Source organism: Homalodisca vitripennis, chromosome 3 (genome assembly GCF_021130785.1).
Source record: "Homalodisca vitripennis isolate AUS2020 chromosome 3, UT_GWSS_2.1, whole genome shotgun sequence".
In the NCBI taxonomy this organism is placed as follows: Eukaryota; Metazoa; Arthropoda; class Insecta; order Hemiptera; family Cicadellidae; genus Homalodisca; species Homalodisca vitripennis.
In genome coordinates, this window is record NC_060209.1 from 54,926,179 (window position 1) to 54,950,588 (window position 24,410).

Below are 24,410 nucleotides of genomic sequence, written 5' to 3' on the forward strand. Positions count from 1 at the left end.
TAATAATGTATCTACATTTTCTTTTACTGAAATTATTAACAGGTTTTCTACTACAAAATTTTAAAAGCCTATGATTGGGAAGGAGTGAGTGCTAGAAAAAAATTAGGTTGTGAAGGAAAGTACATCCTGCATGTGGCTTGCACAAGCTCCAATGCGGAATGAGTTTTTTATAAACACAAATGCACTATTTTGTAACAAAGTCAGAAAATCCTACAACATTTAGTCTATTTATGAATGAATGATCAAGTAGATCTATCCTTCTGCTTTAACACGCATTAATAGTGCACTGTTGTTGTTATACAAGTATATAATCTAAAAGAATGGATGTTTTCTGTTATAACTGGATTTTTACGACAATTTTCATAAAATGTGCTATATCTGTTTTGGAATGATACAAAAATTGCTACTAAGCAGTCTTATTATTAAATACAAAAGAATAATTATTATTTTTTTACTTATAATGCAAAATTACTGAGGATTACTCACCGTCTTAACAAAATCCATTATAAAAAAGTTGCATAACATAAAAAAAGTGTGAGTTAAAAAACTTAACTTAAATAATTTAAAAAAAAATTTAGTATCATGAACTACTAGTGTTACAATCCAATAAAATTACAATAAAAAATTAAAACACCAAGCGAATATCTGTAAGTTCTTGACACTGTGATTAAAAATGTTAAGCATCAAGCAGAGAGCTTTTACATATTGTACTGATAACATCTTTACTTCATTGCAAGTGAATTGAATAAAAGATTCGTTTTGGAAATAAAACCATTCTTTGTTTATCACCAATTTCTTTATGACTTGACTTAGTATGACTAACCACTCACAACAGATTTCCTCTGAATATATTTGCATATCATATTTTAAGTATTTGAATCATAATTTTAGAATATTTTATAAGTATTTACTTTGATTTTTTTAAAGGAAACTTCTCATTGATGTCTAAAAAATAGTAGAGCATAATTATGGAAAAAGATCAGTAGTTTATATATTAGATCATAATTTTTGTTACATATCTGTATAATTTTATTAGTATTCATTTAATCTAATAAATTACAAAACATCTTTGCTGATTGTAATGCCAATAACCATACTCTCTCTTTAAAACTAAAGCATTAAATGAAGTAAAATTGGCAATTTTATTGCATACCAGAGGAATAAATGAGTAACGCATCTTGATTGGTGTGATGTATTTTTGGGTTGGTTCTAATGGATGCAAATTTTTCTTTTATGAGTCATTAAGTTCAATAGTGTTTACACAAAATAGTTCATCCTTCTTAGCACATAACAATTAATTCGTTATACTAAAGTTTTCCTGCTTTGTAATAACAGTGGTGATTTCTGGAACTACTAGTGTTTATACAAGTCGTGTTTTTTAAGTAAGTACCATTTTGTAACTCTGCCGCTGCAGCACTACTGTTGTTATTCCATACTTGCACACTATCTACCTTCATCTGTTAGCAAGCCACAGATAAATTACGACAAAAATCAATTGTTTTAATATTTGTTAATACACATTTCAAATACCCCCGTCAATTGAGAATCCTGATGGCTGTGAAGTACATGATGTTATTTGTTTTCTTGGTACTAAAGGCATGAAAGCACTTGAAATTCACTGTCAGAATTGTGAAGTGTAAGGACAAAACATAATGTGTGATGTAATGGCATTCAGATGGATAAGAGTATTATGAATGTTCAAGATGAGAAAAGGAGTAGACGACCCTCAAAGATCACCAACAATTTGGTTCAGAAAGTGAAATAATCATTACGTTATCAGAAGATTTTCCTCAAGTTTAAAAGTCTTCTCTATTTCATTTTCATCAAAAACGTGTTTTGCTGTATTGCAATGTCCGTCCACGTACAGCATGAAAACGAACATGTTGCAGTTGCTGTTAAATCAGGTGACGATCTTCTATGAAGACAGTATATAAAAGGTTGTTTTTTTATACGATAAGTGCCTTAATATTGATGGCAATTATGTTGAAAAATACACAAAAGTGTAAACTTTTATATGAAAATAAAATAGTTAGAAAAAGTTTTACTTCATTTTTTTAAATAATCAAAACAGTAGTCTACTTACTCAAAAAAACATGCCTTGTACATTAACAGTATTACTTGTTACATATATACATACATACATATATGTTCACCCTTTTTTCCATGTCCTATCTATCGTTATCTTTATAGAATTTTAAGGTATATCTGATTGGTAAAATTAAAAATCACACGATTAATTCATTTCCATATAAGAATGTAACCAATATCCCATAAGCAATGTTTACACACAAACAAAAACAGATAAAACTTTATATATATTTACATTGATTTTCAACATAGCATTTAATATACAGTATAGTGTGTATGTACATAACACATATTTCTTTTGTAACCCATAATAGTTTTTACAATAATTAAGCATGCTACTGCTTGTGGTTCAAGAGCTTATTTAAAATCACAATTGGATATTTCAGTTGTACCTTGTTCAACTGCTCCTGAATAAGCTCCAGGTTAGCTGTTCTGAGTTCAGCCGAGAGAGCCACCTCTGCCTCATTCATCCACGCCTGGCACGCCTCCACATCCACCTCAAACTTCCTCCTACCTGCTAGCAGGTCTGCCAGTGCAGTCACCTTGTTGTGTGTCTTCTTTTGGAGGCCTTCATATTCCTTGGTGAGTCCTGCCCAATACAAAAAATTAAGAACATATTATTGGATTTGAATCCAAACAGTTATTTACAAGATTTGCACATATGTGCACAAGTACGTTATTCTCAATACAGGAGAACCTCGGCTGAGCACTGACCTTGAATGACAGCTTGGAGTTTGGCTTTGTCCGCTTCATCACAGTCCCTCATGAGAGTATTGGCTTGCTTCTGTAGTGGTGCGAGGTCTGTATCTCCAAACTTCTTCAGTGAAGTCTCAAACTCCTTTCACCATAAAAAACCATAACATGTGTCACAATTTCAAATTGAATTGCACTGTATTAATATTCCTGAACATAAACAGTTCAATAATTTATTATTATCTGACAATTTATAAAAATATAAAATACGAGCCATTCACAATCCTAAGACCTACAAATATCTAATAAATTATGTTAACCATTGAATTTAACTACCTAGATTTGTTTAGTTATATCACAATAACTAAATTAGTTTAAATGTTTATTATTGATTTATAATTAAAAGAATCATTTATTTGATAATGGTCATTTACTAATATTTGTGTTATTAAATGACTAAAATTTTTGGGCTTCAAATATTTTTAATCACGTTATACTTTCAGTATGGAGATATGCTTATATTTATTACAAATAAATCTAAAAGGTAAATACTGACTAAACAAGGAAGAATAATAAACTACTAGATTTCATCTTAAGCGCTTACAAAAAAAACTTTTTCTTTGATAAATCTGTACTAGAAAACAAAACAAGGAAATGAATATACTGAATTAGTTATATCCTTCATACGGTTAAATTACAAATAAAATTTTGTAATTTAAGTACAGTAAATCAACTGCTGCTATTTAACCAACACTAGGGTATGTTAGAAAACCTCCATGCTTTTCAACATATAGCTGATATTCATGGCTATAAAACAAGAAATAGGCTAAATATTGTTACAAAAAGATGTGTTTACTCTAGCACTCAAAACAGCTTTGTATATCAGGGCATTAAGATATTCAATGCATTACCTATTGAAGTCAAAAGTATGTCCCTAAACAGATTTAAAGCCACTATTAAGTTACGGTGAACTGAAAAATGCTTGTATAGTGTGAGTACTTTGATGTTTAGGTTAACTTTTAACCTGGCTCTAGTCTTTTGTCATCACTTTATAGTATACATTTTTAGTTAATTTTACACCTGGACCACTAAATTTTAATTTTGAATTAGACCTAAGTCTAGTCAACAAAATATTTACTGTTTTGACAATGTCTTGCAAAATGACAAAAACTTGACTCTAATATAGTAAAGAAAACATGTATTTAAAGGTTGATGAATTTTTAAAATGTATTTGTAGTTAATAATTATAAGCTAGCTTAGATTCTTGTTATCCTTTAACTGATGATGTTGTTATACACTTTGTGTTCTAACAATAAATGATTGATTGATTGACTAGACCATGGTGATTCGTTACCTTGAAATGCGCTAGTTCTCTTTCTACAGCCGCAGCAGTCAGTGGTTGTTCCTTTATGGGGTCCAGGTCCTCTGTCGCCAGGTCTCTCAGTCTAGCTTGAGCCGCTGCTAACTTGTCCTCAAACTGCTTGCGCTGGGTTGCTGCGCTACCCACACGCTCGATCTCACCCTTAAGTGCGCCGCTCAGTTCTCCAACCTGCTCCGCAGATATTTATGGTAATATCCACCAAAGAATCAGAGGAGAATATTGTGACTAACTTACATTATTTCCTTTCAAGTTAACAGAGTGATGTGATCACAAAATAGTGTGTTTAATGAATTGAAACACAAAAAATATGTACTAAACGTTAAAATAGTATTCAATTATTAATATTTAATATATTTTTAGTGAAATCCCAGTAGTAGTTGCGAAACAATAAATAGTTCAGCAAATCTCATGTGAAGAGCACAACCTCGTGATCCACATAGCTACTAGGACTGAGCAAATCCCAGTATGAGAATTCACTTATTTTGATACCTCTTGTTGGATAGAAACACGACAACTAAAGATTAACTTTCTTGCTGACCGTGTCTGGCATCTCATGATCTATAAAAAGAAGCTTGAGAAATGTTGTTGCAAGTGAAACCCACATCAAAATCTCTCATTTTTAAATGTCCATATTTATCATTCTACTAAATCAACCTTGCACTGACTATAAATTGGAAATCCAATTTTTCTATTACAGTATAACAAATAAAATCTTTTAGTCCACTGTTGATTGCAATCAATGATACAGCTACAAATGACAAAGATTCGTTTTGAGAAAGTCATGTCAACATTCTGAGTACTACTAGTTGTTTTTAAATAAATTTAAGTATTTTTTAATTACAGTCTACATCCCAACAGTCCTGGTGTCTAACTAAAACAGGTATGCCCAGTAAAAGGGGGCATACTGTACTGTAAACTCAAACTTACTGATTAAGTTATCCCTTTACCCCAATATCTCAAAACAAGTTAGTGATCTGCCATTTGTGGACATCTATTACCAAGGTCAAAGGTTGAGTGAGTAAGTATTGAAAATGCTGAGGTAAGTTACAACTGTATATTGCCTATAATTTCGAAATAATCTATAGTATAGTATTAATTGCATTCATTGATAATAGTTAAATATTATTAATAGAGTCAATTCATTATTAATGACTGTAATGGGCTTAAAATATCTTAATAGGTAGGAAAGTTTATTACCACAATAAATGAAAAAGATAATATAATTAACATTCATATTATAATCACCTCTGTTTCCAGCAGTCGCAAGCTGCCTTCTACTTGTTGTATCTCACTGGGCTCCAGTTCACTATGGAGGGCCTGCATTCGCTTGTCTAACGACTCTACTAACAACTGCTTCCCTTCAGCCTCCTTCAGCAATGCCTGTCACAAACAAACCTCAAAGCCATAACAATCACAGATTTCTGTTGTTTCAGTAATAACTATGTTAAAAATGTTCATGAAATTGTTCTGTTTTTTCTTATTTGAAAAATAAGTGTGCACTTAAACTTGAACGAAGATCCAGGTTTATTTATGAAAACTACACGTAATATGTATTGCGTACCTTGAGCAGTTGTTGTCGTTCTTCGGTCGCTTTGTTCTCATAACCGAGTGGTGGAGGTGCATTAACAAAACCCATTTTCTCCCGTACCCACTCCCTGGCCTGACCGATCTCGCCTTGCGCTGCCTCCAGTCCCTTGTGTGTCACGGCCAGCACCTGCGCCTTGCGCTGCACCCGTTTGGCCACATCATTGTACCGCCTTTCTATTGACTTCACCTGCGTATTAACATTAGATATGACAGTTGTATGAATTACAACATAAACAGATTATTTTATAATTCATTAAAGATAGCTCATCTGTTAAAAATTATTTTATTTTATTTTATTTAAATTACCTGATCCTCAATCTGTTGAGAGTCCAAGTTGCTAACAACAGCTATCACATTGTTGGCTAGTGTCTTTGTCTGTTCCACCTTTGGTAGGCCATGTTCTTGAAGTTCTAGTCCCACCTGTAAGAAAAGTGCAAATTATAAAAAAATATAAATTATTTGAAGTGAGAACAGATTTTTAATATGGTTGAACATATAAGTAATGTTACTATTATTATAAATTTAACCTCACAGCAGCAAATACAATAAAACTGCTAAGTACCTATATTACTAAAATAACTTCTTAATTTGTGTATGGTGATTTTAGATATGTAAAAATATTATTTTATATGCACATTTGGTATAAATCAAAATCTCTTACACATTAGATGTGCCCTTTGTGGATTTGAAATACATTCAATTGTAGGACTCTGCTCCTCAGGCTTTCTAATTTCCAATTTTAATCATATAAGAGTATTTCTGTTAAATTTAAACATCCGATTACTAAAACACATGTGTAGCTCAGGCATATCCTTAACCAAAATAATATCAGATGATACATCTACTAAAAAACTTAATATCAGCTGATAGGTAATATCCATTTTAGTTGACTGAATTTGCACTAGTAAAAACCTCAATGTTTATATGAGTTTGATACGTCATAAGTCAATAAAGGATGTATCATAATACAGCCTTATTGTCCTCATCTAGTGTAAGTACAATAAGTCTGTAAGTGACTTCTCTTGTTATTACTTTAAATATTTTTTTATTTACCATGTCAATACAAGTGTAAATTACTGACCTCAGCGAGAGTAGCGAGCTTGTGTTGGCAGTCGAGACCACTGCCTCGCTCCAGTGTATCCAATTTCTTGCCCAGAGAGTCCAGGTATGTCTGTGTGTTGGCCAGACTGTTGCGATACTCGTCTATCAATGCTTGCTCCCCTTGTTTCTTAGCCAGGGTTTCCATCAGCTATAAAATATCAGAATGTAATATTACTAATTTTCAATAATGGTTACTGCCCAGACATTCTATTCAAACCACTGATTACTACTTAAACTAGTCACAAATTACTGACCAAATCCTCCAGACTGTCCAGCTGAGCCTCCAACTCAGGCTGCGCTCCCGATTCTGTAGCCAACTGCATTTTCTTGTCGCCAAGAGTCCCTAGCATCTCCTGCATGGTTGTCAGTTCTGCACGTGCTGCGTCTGATCTCAGCTTGGCTGGTCGTGCACGCCACTCTGTCACCTGTTATTATCATTCTTATCACTCTTTCTAACCGTAACTTTTTTACTTACAATCCTTCTTCAAATATCAACTAGCATTACTGAAGTTTATTTCTTATTAGGTTATTCAAAATGAAAAATTGTGTAATGTAATTTATAGAACACTATTAATGGTTATTTTTACAAGTAAAACAGACCTGAGTTCGTTGATCTGCCACCCACTGTCCAAGTGAAGCCAATTGTCGATCTCTTTCCTCCAGTTCAGAGACACCAGCTGTCAATGCAGAGAGACGGTTTTGTGCCTGTCAAAACACTTTAATTGTACTACGAATAACAAGAGTCGAATACAGAGCATAACTGGGAAATAAATTATACATAACAATTTAAGTACATATTCTCTTAACAAAAATGTATTCACCTTTTGAATTAATACAATCCTGTTTTGATTGTTTAAAAACCTCGAACATAAATAATCTAAAATATAGTATCAATTAATCTGTGATTGGCCTGGTTGACATTCAATTGTCTCTTGTTTTATGTTAACTGGGTTTTAATGTTATTGGGCGGCTAAGAATTTCAAGAGAAGATGAAAATTATAATTTGGGATAAACACAAACAAATTGCAAAATTTGTGACAAATTTGATATTGCCGGAAACAGAGAAAAACATGAACAAGGAGCACAAAGGATGAAGAGAAAACACAACAAATAATTAGAATGTCTCTATGGTGGTACAGATTTTTACATGGTCTCCAAAGAAATCAAAGTTATTCTGTGAGACAGCTTTATCTAAAAGGTGGTGTTTATTTAATGTTATAAGTCAATTTATGTAAACCATTTATATCCTATAACTTCTATATGATTTATACAAAGACGATCTAAACAGTAATTAAAAGATTGGTTTCAGTACAAGTATGAAATAAATGAAGTTTTTTTAATTTTGTTTGGTTAATCAAACCAAGCAATATCTATAATCAATGGAAAATTAGTAGACAACTTGTATTTATAGAACAGATAGTAATTATTAACATGTAATTGTTCATATGCCTATAAATAGAGCCTAACTGCATAGTGCAATTCTATCTGCAAGGGGTACAGCATATTTATAAAGAAATATTGTTATTAATACAAATTATTTATGATGGTTTTTTTCCAACGTTAGTAAGCTTAAACTTCAAAACAAAACAAAAATATCTAAATGCTTTCATGCATAAAGTACAATAGTTAAAAACAAGTATAATTTTTTTACATTCTGTATAGTTTCAAAATGTATATTATTTTATAGTATTTCAAAATATGTTTCTGTATAGTTTATAGTTTATTTATAAAAAAAAAACTATAGTTGTTCTAATTTTCATACTAGCTGGAATATTTTCAAATTGTTGTATTTGCATATTTACACCATATGGTATTTTAGTACAGGGTGACACAGAATAACGGGAATTTTTGTAACGCGTCGTGGCAGCCGTGAGCAGGTGGCAGCACTGCGGGACGGTGACAGTGACCAAGTAAACAAGCCGCCATTACAGTAGCCATGGACCAGTGGAACGGGCAACAGCGAACGTTAAATCATAAATTCCATCAGTGTTTCATAAATGGCAAGTTTTGATGTTTCATTTAATACAAATAAAACCATTTTCTTCCATCACTCTTATTTTTTAGAATTTTTTAAAAAATTCCCGTTAGTCTGTGTCACCCTGTATTATTTATAATAAAAATAATGGTAATTATTTATTTGTGGAGTATCCTGATGATGAAACCTTTGGTTTCGAAAGGCTTTGTTCAAAAAATAAAATCATACTAGAAAAATGTTTTTTTTTTAATTTTCCTAATTGTTCCAAGGGTCTTCAAATCAAATAGTGTTTATTTACTGAGGTGGCTTTCGAACCAAAGGGTCCTCTTTACTGTTTGAAGGAAGCTGTACTGGTGGCCATCTTCATTTCAGCCACATAAGAACCATGTTAAACTTCTAACACTTTCACACCTTTGTTTGTGATCATCGAATTATGGAAGATGTCTCATTTTAATGATACTTAATATACATTCATACGCTTTCTTAGATTTATTAATATTTATATTATTTTTTTCATGAAATTATCTTAAACATTTTTATATTTTATTGTTTAGATACTGAAAAGGTATACACTTTACAAAAGAAAAAGCGTTTGGATGCTTATTAATTATGTCCTTAAAATACGACAAAATCCATAAAATTCTACTAACAGAAATTATGAGTTTAAAAGTGTTTGAGGTCTAACATTGTTCATTTGAGGTAAATTCAAGGTTGTTTCACATCAGCTGACTCTTGTATGTGTGGCCCAAAGTAGATTAACATACTTATACTCAAACTAAAATATATTAATGTCATAAATGAATGTTTAAAATTTTAATTTCTGGTATCAACAAGACTTTTAAGACCATCCACCAATTCTGTATTGTTTATGTATGATTTCTAACTTACACATTCTACTTTATTGTTCATTCTGTCAATGACTCCCTGATCTTGTAGTCTCTTGAGCAGCTTCCGGAGCCGTATCGTATAAGGCTCTTCGTCCTGTACTTGACTCTAACAGGCACAACAAAAACATGCAAACGTAATAAACAAAACAAAACAAACATGCAGTTAAATAAAATTACAGCCATGAAACATATAACAATTTTCATAAAAATATCAAATATTACTTGTTTGATAAGAAATAAGTAACTGAAAATATCCAATTAATAAGACTGAACTATTATCAATTTTTGTTTAGTAAGTAAAACTTTTATATGCATAAATACCTCACAGATCACAAGAATGACAAGTCTGTGTGAAAAATATACTATTACCTAAGTATTTTATTACTTGAGTGAAAAATCTTACAAAGTGTTAGTTAGAAAACATCTGAATCAATTACAATTAGTTTGGTTTCATTCCTGCAAAAACCAAGTCAAATATTTTACTTGTAAAAACCACAAAAGGAGAGAATGAATGTAGTGTTTTACTGTGATTGATTGTTTGTTTGTTTATTTATTATTTTTTATTATTTCTCTGACATACATCCAATAATTCAGCATATTTGATAACTCGGTATGCCTAAAGTTCTGATTGTGCCATATTAACAGAAGTTTACTGTAACAATAATGTAATTTGGCGATGAAGAAGCTCAAAATGAACTCTTTGCTTCGCTTCGACATCAGAAACGAATGATAGACTACAAAATATAGTGTGATCTAGGTGAAGAGGCATTCTTACCGTCTCATCAGGTGCACAACTGAGTGCACAACAATCCACGAGTATTAGACACAATGTCTAAGCATAGTGGAGCAACCGAGTTTTTTACACATAACATAGCTATGGTGGGTGGGGATTGATTTAATATGAATGTTGAGTTTAGCATCAGTTTCTCCCCCTTCCTCTTAGTCCAGCATCTGAAATCTGATGCTGTCACAGACCTGTCTTATATTTTGTAATCTAGGTGTCTCTGATATCGAAGTAAAAAATAATTTTTAAGTCGTACACCAAAACTCAGATGTTATTAAAACAAAACAATGTTGAAATTAGTAGTTCAAAAATCACGTTTTCAAATGTTCTATTAACAAAATTCTACTAATGCAAATAATAAAAGCAACTGTAAGAAGCAATAGACCTCCCAAGTGTTTGCCAAAAATGCATGTCTGAATAAAAGAGAGCCACTCTAAGTAAGATAGTAAAACACACCAACTGGTGATTTCAACAGCACATTTGATTAGTATCTATGTATTATATTATTTTTTAACTGGTCTGTACACACTATGTCAATAATTACAGTGGCCATTTCAAAATGGGGAAATCTACAATGTACTTCTCACAGCTTGTTTATAAAACACATAAAGCAACTAATAAAATACAATAAAACTTGTGCATACAATAAAATAATAATAAAGTTATTTTTATTTGCAACACTGCACACTTTGTAAATAGAAAAACATATGCAAATTGTATTCTAAAAGGCATGTTTGGAAAGTAAAAATAACATTTTCTTAACGTCAGAAGAAATTAAAGATTTCAGACTACTCTGCAATGTGAAGGAGAAAAAGTAGGGAGTTTGGTCACATGCAAACTGTAGCCATAGTCGTAAATATCTCTACTGAAACTGCCATTGTCTACAGTAATGATAAAAGACCATACATGTGTTATTCTCCATGAAAGCTGTAATGCACTGTCAGCTGGTGGCTGCATGTGGTTCAAACTCAAGGAATTGGCAAAAGTATAGTACAGTGGTTTTTAATTTAAGGAAAGGAAAGCAGAAGTTCTAGATGATGTTTAGATAGTAACTGGCTGTCACTATTGACAAAATTTGTGTGAAAAGTGGAAGAGAAATAGCAAGACATTTTACTGTTGACAGTACTCGCAAGATGTGTCCTTCAGTCAGAAACCAATCACTACAAAGCGATTTCTGATCAATTTGTTCAGCATACAATAATTGCTCAGTGACCAACAAAAAGGAAGTTGTATTAAAAGTGAAAAACTTTCCTTGATAACTTTGAGAAAATTATAAAATTTCAAACAAAAAACCCCTCACTCAGTCTGAAATTGCATTTACAAATATTGTTTGGTTAACAAACAAAAAGTGAATTTGAGTGAAAAGTATATTTGTGGTGATGACTATGAAAGAGTTTGCTAACACTAAGATGTACTGATGTTAACAAGGACAGTGCAGAAGATATTTATCATACTTAACCCTTATAACGTCATAGACGCCGTATGGCGCATAGACAAACTATCTCCAAACGGCAAAGACGCGGTACGGCGCATCGACACAAAACTGCGTCTATAGCAAATTTAAGTTCCTTTTAAATCCGATCAATGTCACTAATGGTATGCGTCAACCATGTGTGTGGGTTATTGACCTATGTCAAGCGTCAAAATATAGCTGTCGCGTTACATTGTTTGAAACAATAGACGCGGTGTCTAGGTACTCTCCCCGCCACACGGCACAGACGCCGTACAGCGCGCGCGCTTTTGTTTGCAGTTTGGCTTCAGGTAGTGTAGTTTGGCTTCAATTTAATGTCCCATAAATATATGTACGTACAAGATAATTTTAAAATTTTTACTTTTTTATACTTACCATAATTATAGAAAGTAAAAATAAAAATGAACTTTACACATTAAAAAATTTTTTTTTAAATATTGTGCCGTTTGCTGGAAGTCGTGAAAAGATATACTGACGTTATAAGGGTTAAAATAAAATCTTATGTTCCTTTCCAATCAATGTATGTTTACTTTCCAAATAAGTTTTATAAAACACAAATATAATTAAAATAGGAATAAATAAAATAAAAGCAACTATTACCTGATAAATGGATCACGCACACAAAGGGCTAACTTATAATGCCAAAAAGTGGCTGGGCGGATAACTGTTCCTATAAAGTGGAGACTGCTACATCATAATTGGATGAAGTTTTAAGATCTTGATTTGTTTGATATCCAAAGTTCTTGGGAGATACCTTATTTTAAATTTACTTCAAATGCACATTTAGAGAGCCAAATACCTGATTCAAAATTCAAACTCAAACTGAACCAAGTGAAAAAATTGTACCCGTCCAGCCTTAACTTACACTCAACATACTCCAGATGGTCTTGAACACTAATTGTTGTACTTACTGTGCAAAGCAAGCAGCATCCAGAAAGTGCACAGGTTTTATTAAGGACTTGAGAATCATTTTGCTAAATATTTAACCAAATTTCATAAAAGAAACCAGTTTCAAGTTACAATGAAACCTCGATAGTTCAAATCATTAATAAAACAATATTTTGTCAATTCATGTTGTTTTATAGAATTTCAAACAAGTCTAGTGATTAGAACGCATTACAATTAAAACGTATTGATATACAGCCTAAAACAAAACCTATAAATCTAGATAACAAATAAATGTTGGAAACGAAATCTTTCATAACAACAAATTTACTAACTATTTTAGAATCTCAATGAATCGATTTATAAATCTAAACAGAGAATTATATTTATGTCAAAGACTATTCAATTTCAAATAAATTCATGAATATTATTCTATAGAAGCTAACTGCTTGTTAATACATTTGATCATCCAACATGAGGACACTCAACAACAGATCATCCTCGTAATCAAAGCCTACATTACATATATTTACATGATTACATATTACTTCACATATATTTCCTACATTACATATAGCAAAATATTAAACCGATATTTGTACATCGAGGATCCACTGTAATTATAAATTCCCTATTTTGTGAACTATTTGTTGATATTTGAACCAGTAATTTATAGCTTAGGTATACCTGGTCGATGAGATCCTCTAGCCGTACCCTCACAGCAATCTCACGATCAGGTATCGGTGCATGGGCAGTGTCCTGGGGTGAGGAAGGCCGGGAGATACAGGCGGCCGCTGCCTCACACGCTTGCACAGCCACTGCCAGGCGAGTCTTCTCCCCTTGAAGGCGGTTATGAACTACCTGTTGGTAAACAACTCTACTTGAAACTCAAATTTCCGAGGAATTAATGCAACTAATACTGAGAAAAGTGCATAGAAGTTACCCAATGAAATATTGTCTGGTTGTTTACTCTCAGTAATTCTCTTTATTATAATGAATAAACATCTCATCATCAATAATTCATTGTTTTCAAAAATACATGTTTCTTGTTACACAATACAATTTTAAAAACTTCTTAAAATTATTTTATTTACATAATTTGGTTTTTTATTTTTTTATTTATACACTGCATTACATTTTTAATTTTTAATATTACAGAAAAATATATATAGTGCATAAATGAAAAATAATATTCTTTCCAGTCATCCAATCAATCATCCACATAATATTTTATAAATTTCATTTTAAATATAAAATTAATATAATTTTGTTTACTGTTTTATACAATTAAATTTGAAGTAAACTGGTTTGTTATGCTAACCCGCGCCTGCTCCAGCTGTTCCTGAGCTTCGGCAAGTGTGAGCGGATCACCCACTCCCTGAGTGACCAGTGGCTCGCACTCGTCCAGACTCGCCATTATGCTCTCCAGTGTGTCCTCGTACTGCTGGAACTTGGCCAGTGAGTCGCTGAGCCTCGCCTTGATCTGCTGAGCTGTGTACAGTAGCGAGTTGTAGCTCTCTTGCACATTGCTCAACTGCCGCTCGATCACTGGCTGGATGTCCGGAGTTGCCATCACGTAACGCTGTATCTGGCTTCGACCCTTCTCCTTCAGATCGTCCAGAGTGCTTTGGTATCTACAAGAAACCAGACACTTCTTTAAACATAGTCTTCTTAAAAATCCATCTATATCTAAACAAACTATAATTACAATGATGCACCTGTGCAAGAGGTAGATATAAATTACGAAGAAACCACCTTATACTGCCTTAAGAGGGGAAAACAATCTACAGCAAAAAGAGTTAAACACTATTAAATTCAATTCTATTCTACTGTATATCATAAACATTATTTATTTTGATAAAAATAATTTAGTATGAAACAAATTCATTTTATAGCATTAGCCAATAAATGTGTTATATTTAAAGGTGTAAAGGGACTGCTTTTTGTGTAAACAGCCTCGGCCAAGAGGCTGCATTCTCTTAATGTGGCAAAGTAAGGAGATTACAAATCTATAATTTCTGTTTCATGAGGGCGGTTTCTGAGGGTCATTGTAATTGCCTTGTTACTGACTTTGTATGAATATTTAACATAGAATTAGATTGCCATAACATTTCCTAGTTTATTTATTTGTGAGCTGGATTAGTCCAGCTTAATTAAATAATTAGGCAATGAAGCAATGCTGGAAGAAGTGTTTAACATTGAGATAGATGTGGTGGAAAGCACACAGGTGTGGTAAACTGATGGCTCCACAAAAGGAAGAGATGGAGTTGACAGGTACAACTAGGTTATATAGGTAAATGTTTCTATGTATCTAGGGAAACATGTTGTGCTCTTATAGACTGAGGTTTTCCAGTCCTATTTTGTAAGAGAGTAATACACAGAAGCTTTTCCATTACCTATACTGACAATCAAGCAGCAATCAAAGCATTCTTTTCAAACATGATCACTTTCACAGTAATAACCAACATGACAGTCAATCCAGGAACTTCCAAATATGCACTGATAATGCTTGTTTGGATCCTCACACATCCAGAAGTAAAAGGAAATGGCATTGCAGACAAACTTGCAAGAAGGAGGGGGAGTCAAATGGCACACTAATTGTTCAGACCCCTGTTATCGTACTCTCTGCAATGTATATATAAAGCAAAGTCAACAAAGTCAAGGAATGGATGCTTCAAGAATATCCTCACAGGTGGAACAGGAAGATGAGAGTTACAAGACAATCAGAGCCTTTACTGAAGAAGATTCATGTACATACACACATACAGGAAAACAGGAACCTAATGTAGTGAAGGAGATCATTGTTAAGGAAGAGCAGTGGGTACTTCTTACAGATCAAAACATGATTCAGAAGTGTTTTAATTTATTAGTATTTGTGGAAGACTCAACTTATTGCAGGTGCAGGGAAGAACAGAAATCATCATTTCATATTCTTCGTGCACCTTGGAAAAGTTAACCCAAGAGTATTTTAAAAGGAGTTCATAAAAGGAAGGCAGTTAAGTACTCTCCTAGTGAGTAGAGTATGCCAGCTGAGAATAATCCTGGGATGTAATATGAGTGTAGAGAGCCACAATGTCTAAGAGATAAAACTTGGAGAATCCACATATAAAAAAAGACAATATCCCCACATAATTGATATACCACATACGGGATGAATACAAGTGTTGCACTATGGTAAGATCAGTATGGTTACCTCTGGATGTCAGCCAGAAGAGCATCATGCTGCACTATCTGCTCCTGAGTCTGCTCCCGGTTGGTGATGTACAGTGAGTTGTGAGCCATCAGCTGGAAGGAGATCTGCAATAGCCATTTCTCTGTGTCCTGCAGTGACTGTTGGTATGTCGAGTGTTCCTGAATCTCCCGCTCTACAGACTCTCTCTTGGCCTGCAATTAAACATCCCAATGATGTATGTATATAATGGAAAAATCAAGTATACAAAAACACTGGGCCACGATTCTGGCATAATTTAATTTGGAAATAAAATTTGTATTTTGAAAATAAAGTTACAACTTGAATTTGAACATTTTTAAACAATGAAAAATGGTCCCCTCCTATTGGCTGGGTATTTTTAATGTCTGTCACAATAGCAAATTGCAAAATAAGTTTAAAAGTAAAATTTGTGCAATCCTTTAAGGCATTCTATTAGTCTTAACGGCCAAGGGCATTTGGACATTTCATTTGGAGAACAGTTTTAATTTGTGACAATAAATTAATATAACTTATAGATGATATTTCCCAAAGACATTGAGATGTAAGTGACACAGAAGTTTACTGTAGGCTTTTATAAAACAATATTTATACGGAAATAAATTCACTATACGCATAAATAATTTTTTATATCTTTAATGCTCATATGGAAATTTCTTTAAAATGAATGGTTTTGAAAAATAAAGAATGTCAATATAAATTGAAAGGGCAGGTCATTATATTGAAATTTGTTCATAGTCCTGTAATGTCAAAATATAACAAGTGATGATAAATACACAATGGTGCCCAGATTAACTGTTCTAGTGTCTAATAATAACTTTTCCACCAGCTTTTCATAAATTAATTTCAATATATGAGGTGAGTCCAGAAAGTAAATACTCTACCATAATGCTGTTTGTGGCATTCAGTGCAGGCACACTTGTTTCTTTAGTTTACGAGTTCAACACTAGCACCATTACAGTTGATTAGTTTTAAGTTTATTGTTTCTTGTGGATGTTTAAAATGTTTGAAACAATCAATGATTCTGCAGACTGTGAGATTTGGTCTATTAATTGGTTTTTGAATGTAAAAAATTGCACAACAGCCGAAATCTATCATCAGATGGTCTGGTCTGTACAGAGCGGCGTGTCTATGTGTAAAACGTGGCTGCCATTACTGGTAGAGTTTTTTTTTTTAAGAATACATTTTTGCTTGTCATTTCTTTTTTCAGAGACAGGAGATAAATTTAACTTTGGCAAAAACAGATTTTTTTAAATCTCTCAATTCACGCTAATTGAACCCTAGTCAAAGGTTCATACCTTGCAATCCACATTCAGTTTGTCCCAGCGAGCTTCCAGTTCTTTTGTATGCTTCTTGGCCTCATCTTTCTTGGCACACTGACTAAGCTCCACACTCTCTTCCAGCAAGTGATCCAGATCAGGCCGTCGGGACTCAATCTCCTCTTGGATGTGTTTAAACCTGTCATCAGAGGTTAATCATCATTAAGATTAAGAGATTTTATAAAATCGTTAATGTGCGGCTGATTAAAATATTCTGTAACAGATGTAGGAAGGAAGGTAAGTAAAATTTAATTTTTCACACACATGCACAGAGAAGGGTTATTGCCCATTTAAATTTCAAGTATGTACACTCTGTAATAATGAGTAAAAAATACAAAATATTGTGTTTTAAACAGATGGGATAGACTGTCATATCTTGAAAACTTTGGTAAGGATATTAAAATTACAAAAAAATCTTAATAGTGCAGAATTGATCTTATAACATATGATCTGATTGAGAACATGTACTAAAGGATCAAGCCTACATCAAATGTTTAAATTCCCATTAATAGATAAAAACTATGAGTGCTTTAGAAATAATCATTATTTCACTACTACTACATTTGTTAAGAATCTACAAAATATTATAAAATTGGTTTGATTCCCTTGAGTTATTAGTCTGCATTACCTCTCAAGTAGTGTTTTCATCTCGCCAAGCTCTGCCCGTGTATCGTATTTTTCAGCCAGCCTCTGCTCTGTCTCGGTCAGCCAGCTCTCCAGCTTATTCCTGGAGTCATTGAAGTCTTCCCATCGAGCCACAAGTGCCTTGAGTTGCGCAGTCACACAGTTAAGGTCCATATTGAGCTGATCCCAACTGTTCCGCAGGGCTGTCATAGCTTCCCGCAACGAGTCCTGCTGGTCGCTCGGTGTCGTGTTGACTGCTCGGCTGAACACTTCCTGCATGCCTGTCATCAGGTGTTGACCTGCCGGCAGGATGATGAGAACAGACAATAAAGTCTCTGAATCTCTAAACCACTTAATAATACAAGAATGGATGGCAGACTACATACCCTCGGTAATGCGAGTGGCCACAAGTCTGATGGTGTCCAGCTTGTCTCTCGCCCAGGCCAGGTCTCCAGAGCCGACACAGTCCTTAACGGTGCCATGAGCACGAGCTAGCCAGTCCTCCACCTCCTGTCTGGCCTTCAGGAACTCAGTGTGGTCTGACAGGTTTTTCTCCACTCTCGATACCAGACTGCCAAGCACGCTTTGTCAGTTGTTTTAACAATAATATCTTATAAATTAGTTTGATACAAAATTCTGTTGGATTTAAAACGATTAATTTTAAGTAACAAATATTGTGGATTCAAAGTATTGCATTTACTAAAATTACTAATGTAACTAATATGAATTAAAAATTCACAGCACTATACTCTGTTGTTACTGAAGTTAGACGTCTTTAACTATGTATGACGATACCGAAACTATTTCCCAGATTGTGTACATAAAAAAGATTATATTTTGTCCCAATACAACAAAAATACATTTAAAATCCTATTGCTTGGCTAGGTTTTAAAATTTTTTAAATGTAATTTATATTGTATGAATGCTTTGAATATTGTAGGAATGCTATGAATATGCACTGGCTATCTTACCCCTGGACACTGGTGAGTACATTGGTGTAGGCGCTCTGCAACTGTACAGTCTGATCCCGCACCCAGGGATAGGCACTCAGCTCCATGAGAGCTTCACAGCGGTCACTCAGCTCCTCTACAGCAGGCTTGTGTGCGATTACCTCAGCCAGCAATGCTCGACACCGCTCCAGATCCTCGGGAGTCTTTGTGTCTCCATCGTCTGTCTCAGCATCCACCTGTTAACAGACAGCACCAAATATTCCACTGCAAAATATGAAACTCCTTAAATATGTTTTGTTATCCAGTTATATTAACATTCCATCTGGTTTTAAAAGTACTAAAAGTTAACCAGAATTAAAAAAATTAAATATGGAGACAACAAAGAAAAGACAAAACAATTTGATACAAATAAAAAGCATGTGACAAAGTTTTGTAAAATAGACAATTTATAAAGGACGGAGGATGTGAAAGAAAGCAAAATGAAAACAGTGTGACAAAGAAAGCTAGAATGACTCAAAGCAGAGACATAACAAGTCACAAACAAAGAATAAGATGTGAGGCAGGCTACTCAATCAAAAGACAGCATGAGAGGAATGAAGGATATAGCATGAATCAACATGTATAATAGACATGAAATACATAAAACAAAAGGTGAATGCAAAATTTCATGGATATAACAGAAGGTTGTGACAATAGGAAACAAATAAACCAAACTAAATGCATTAACCAAATAATACAAAAAGTTCAACAGCATAGCTAATCTAATTAATTATGGACATGTGAGCTCTAATGCCAAATTGAAAAGTAAATGATCATAAAAAAGTATCTTAAACCCATGAAGAATATTTTGCTTCATAGAGTACACAGGTCATTTTGAAATATACTTATTATTTAAGTTGTCACATTAAAATTACAATGTGGATAAACACTAAAATTGAATCAAGAATAAAAATATTATTTTTTTGTTCTCTCAGGATAAGAAGCCTGGAAATTTCCCCTAGTCCTATAAGGACCTTTGCACTGCTTCCGGAGTGACAGAATATTTTGGATGTCTCAAGTCATGTCCCCTCGGAAGAAGAAGCCAGCTTTGGATCAGCCTCTCCTGTCAATGCAGGCAGGGGGTGGCACACCCTTAAGTCTAGGCTGGCAAAAACCTTTGACTCTTAGGGAACGAACCCCACCAACTCCAACAGTCATCTCCTGCAGTAGACTAGACCTATCGAGTTACCCTTGCAACCCAGAATCTTGACATTTGCAGTTAGTAATGTGCCGCTCCTGGGCATCCATAAGTGCCCAGATTTGAGTGACACATCAGTTTTTTATGTGTCCAGCATGGTTTCAACTGGAAGGTATAAACCAAGAATAAAAGTAATAAAAGAATATTTATTACAAATAATAATAAATTAAATAATGATACTGTGTTGCATGTTTTAGGATACATTTTTTGAAAGTTTTAACAAATAGCAATGATTTTTAGTGTGTAATAAGTTATATATTTATTGATTGATATAATTGTTTATTGTATTTATCTTCTGAACCACTACATTCTATATTTGTTGCAGTATGTGTTTTTTATTCAATATACCATAAAATATGCAGTACTTTGCAGGCATGTTTTACAAAACAAAGCAAAAGAGATACGACCACAACTTAAAGTGAATTTTAAAACACATCCCTTCTTTACTGACCTTCTTCTGGAAATCGGAGAGCCATGTCTTAGTACGCTCCCTGGAATCATTGAAGTCACCCCACGCTGACAGACACTTGCTGAGTGTCTTCTGTGTGTCAGTGATGAGGCTGCGCAGACTATCCCAGTCAGCGTTCAGCTGACGTGTCTCAGCACGCAGCGGCTCTTGGCCCTCTGGTCGAGTAGATGTAAACACACTCTCGCTGGCTGAGATGGCCTTCTGCACCAACCCTTCACCTATGTGTAATAATAATTAGGAACAGTGACAAATTCCAATAAATAAATCAAACCCTTTTCACTGTATATGCTCTAAAAGCTCTTGAATGCATAATTGAAGAACACAGAAAACTGAGTCTGAGTTAAAATAAACCTATCCACACTGGATACACCTTCCTACACCTTATATAAGTAGCACACTGTTACTTCAACAAGTTTAATGATAGAATACAAAATACATTAAATCCTCCACTAATTACAGCATATCAGGTGAAAACTAACTACAATTCTCATTGTGTGTTGAAAAAGTAAAATTTAATACTTCTTAAACATTAAATTCCTTAAAAAATGTACAAGGAAGTTATGTACATAGTAAATTGTTTGTATTAGTATCTCTGCCCCATTTCTTAGCAGCGGTCACAAAATCAAAACAGCTGGAGCATCAATTAATAGTTCGGTGATAAAATAACACTAACCAATAGGCAGAGTGTTGGCGATATCGTTGATCTTCCACTGTTTGTCCATGGTAGCCTGCTTCTCTCCATGACAGTCACCACACTGCTGCACGGTTATACGTGTCTTGCGCACCCAGTCCAGTGCCTCCAAGTGTGCGCTGTGGTATGCCTCGTGGTCTTTCACGTAGGCTTCCAGCAGCCCCACATTGCTGGTCACCTAAAGAGTTATGACATTATGTTTATCAAGCATATCATTTAAAGCATGATGTGTAGTTAGAACTCCAGTGAAGCAATATACTGAGCATTAGTCATGTCCTGTTATTTATTATTAAATTTCTACTTGAGGTTTGACTTCACATTTCAAACTATCTGATACTAGCACTATTCTAGAATAGCTCATGACTTGATATTGTGCCAGTGAAATGGTGAACCTTCAGAAAAAAACATGTCATTTTGTCATTTCCTTCAAAGGATATAAAAATAACAACACAAATCTTATAAAGTGTATAGTATTTTACTCGTCTATAGTATTTTAAGGTTAGGCAGATTCAAGATTGCTATTAAGGTGTCTCTATAACTTCCTTCTTTGATACAATGCATGTGAAACCAATTTGTGGAAAATTGTTCATGCATTTTTCAGTAGGTCAATAAGTCTGCTCACAATTCTTTGTATGTCAAGGATTATTGGTTTGCGAAGCACAACATCCCTGGGATGGACAACCTTCTTACTCACATTCTTTATATTTTTATTCCTAACTAATAACTGTAACTCAGCATAGATTGAGTCGGTTTTACAGTGTTACAGGTAGTTTAATTTTTATTGAGAAAATAGTTCACATTTATAAAATCAATCAACATTAATTTAACAACTTAATTCTTAAATCAATAAAGGTGATTTGCTTTTTAGTTAGTTTTCAAACTAAACCTTGACAAAAAAATTATTATTTTATTGAGTATTTAACCGAAATGTTTTAACAAACTTCTACTTACTGTGTCCTGAAGTTCCCTGTACTTGTCCAAGTTTGGCTGGAATTCTTTTGTTGGGAGTGTTGGATCATCGGCCAATCGGCTTTTAACTCGCTCAACCTAAAAAAATTAATTTCCCTTCATATACATTAAAAATATATTTATGTTAATGAAAATATCAGGACTTAATAAATCTACTCTAACCCCCACAGCAAAAAGGAGCTGATGGATACATTTTGCTTTAGTAAACAATTTAAAAAAAATTACTAAGGCATTACAAACTATCATTTACAAAAATACATTTACGAAAATGTAATATAGTATGAACATGTACATTCATTTCACATAAGTAGAAAAAACAGAGTAAATTATTATTTATAGAGTCATGAAACAGTCCAGTTAGACTACAATAACTACATCTCATGATATGTTAACATGAACAGTTAACAATCATAAACATTAAAACAACTCACCAACTCGCTATGGCTTGTTATCTCTCGTAGCAGTGATCGGAACTTCTCCAAGTTGGCTCGCTTCTCACTGAGGTCAGAGTAAAGCAGGTCACCGTTGTCGGCAGGGTTCACCTTGCCTTCGATGTCACTCAGCCAATCGGAGAGCAGCTTGTTGGCCTTGTGCAGCTCCTCCAGCTGGGTCGCTCTATTGGTGAGGCGCTGTCTGACATCCTGTACACAACATCAGTACTTGAGTTCAAACCACCGCAGCGCACTCTACCCAGCAGGCAAAACAGCTGTCTAACATCCTCAGATGAAACTGAAGTTGAAAGCAATACAAATTGTTCGTATCTGAACTCAGTTTACCAGATTTTTTAAGAATTATTGGTAGTTAAAAAAATACATAAAATAATGAAAGTTTCATGTAGTATGAAATCTAGCATCATTCTCAAGAAATGCAACAGTCTTTGATAAACACAATTTTACAAGGCAGCATAGTTTACTTCCTTTGTCAATTAACTGAGAGGTCACTCACTTTGTGTCTTTTGCCCTCAATCGGTTGAATGGCCTAAAATTAAATTTATTATGCATAGCTCATCATCTTGTGTTTCTATGCAAAGTACTTTTGTAGTGATTTGCGCAAAAGAAACATAAGAGTAAAGAGAACCAATGACGAGTAGTGGGATGAAGCAATGCTCCAGTAGGTCAAAAAGTGAGGTCAGGTATTTATATATAGATATATGGGAGTATAACAGCTTTAGTCAATTATAATGAGTATTACACCAATGAAATATATAGAACATGATACGATTATGGGCAGAAATATGTCACTAATTCTTTGTACACTTTAATGGAAAGTACATATAAAAATAGTATTTTACCTGGGAAATATTATTTTAATTTCTAATATTTGGCAGATGCAAACTGACAAAATAATAAATTTGTAATTTATTTTTTTTATAAGTTTTCATGATATTTCCATTATCAGGTATATATTTTCACCTTTCCTCAGATCAACCTCAGCTTTTAAATGGAGATTAACAATGTTTAATTGAAGGTTACTGAAATATATATTCTCCTAACATTATTCATGTCTTTAAATATTACTCCATAGTACCTGGACATCCTGGACCAATTTCTCCAACTCTGCTTGCAGTGTGTCAGTGTCCTCTTGTATCTTGGCTGCTCCGTTTACCTCGGTGTTGAGGATGACTCTCTCCTTCAGTTCTAGAGCGTACCGCAGTCTGTTCTGTCCCTGCTCCAATGTCTGTCTGATGGCCTTCACACTCTGCAAGCGGTTGTTCACCTCAGCCAGTGTCGTCGGAATCTCCTGGCACTCATTTACCTATAGCATTCAGCTTGTTACTTCAACTTGAACTTGATGCTTCAAGATTTTCCAACCCTTGAAATAAATCTTAAAACCATTATGTACTACATAGAGGAAGAAAATAACGTATATTGATCCATTTTATTAATGAAATGAAAGAACACAATCCTACTAAAACTTGTTTCAAAATATCTTTCATTTTTCATGGTTTGCAAACAAATAGATTATTTGAAATTTTATTAATAACTTAAGATTACAACAAATTAAAGATACATTTATTAATTTTCATATAGTATTTTATTGAAAATCATTCAATTTGTAAATTTTTATACATTTATCGGCCAGGGAAGATAA

General features: G+C 33.7%; 1 protein-coding gene across 1 annotated transcript in view; it reads right to left on the reverse strand.

Moving 5' to 3' along the window:
• The window catches only part of LOC124358202 (nesprin-1-like), a 363,429-nt gene that overhangs the window by 155,921 nt on the left and 183,098 nt on the right, over nucleotides 1-24,410 (reverse strand). Inside the window, exons 75-95 of the mRNA XM_046810494.1 lie at nucleotides 23,847-24,074; nucleotides 22,751-22,960; nucleotides 22,302-22,397; nucleotides 21,333-21,528; nucleotides 20,642-20,877; nucleotides 18,975-19,189; nucleotides 18,390-18,574; nucleotides 18,008-18,302; nucleotides 17,359-17,518; nucleotides 16,046-16,236; nucleotides 14,174-14,486; nucleotides 13,540-13,713; nucleotides 7,451-7,555; nucleotides 7,105-7,275; nucleotides 6,831-6,998; nucleotides 6,056-6,169; nucleotides 5,724-5,936; nucleotides 5,408-5,542; nucleotides 4,136-4,330; nucleotides 2,803-2,926; nucleotides 2,481-2,677 (exon numbers count right to left, since the gene is read on the reverse strand). Coding sequence (XP_046666450.1) covers nucleotides 2,481-2,677; nucleotides 2,803-2,926; nucleotides 4,136-4,330; nucleotides 5,408-5,542; nucleotides 5,724-5,936; nucleotides 6,056-6,169; nucleotides 6,831-6,998; nucleotides 7,105-7,275; nucleotides 7,451-7,555; nucleotides 13,540-13,713; nucleotides 14,174-14,486; nucleotides 16,046-16,236; nucleotides 17,359-17,518; nucleotides 18,008-18,302; nucleotides 18,390-18,574; nucleotides 18,975-19,189; nucleotides 20,642-20,877; nucleotides 21,333-21,528; nucleotides 22,302-22,397; nucleotides 22,751-22,960; nucleotides 23,847-24,074 — 3,921 coding nt within the window. The remainder of the gene's footprint in view (nucleotides 1-2,480; nucleotides 2,678-2,802; nucleotides 2,927-4,135; nucleotides 4,331-5,407; nucleotides 5,543-5,723; nucleotides 5,937-6,055; nucleotides 6,170-6,830; nucleotides 6,999-7,104; nucleotides 7,276-7,450; nucleotides 7,556-13,539; nucleotides 13,714-14,173; nucleotides 14,487-16,045; nucleotides 16,237-17,358; nucleotides 17,519-18,007; nucleotides 18,303-18,389; nucleotides 18,575-18,974; nucleotides 19,190-20,641; nucleotides 20,878-21,332; nucleotides 21,529-22,301; nucleotides 22,398-22,750; nucleotides 22,961-23,846; nucleotides 24,075-24,410) is intronic.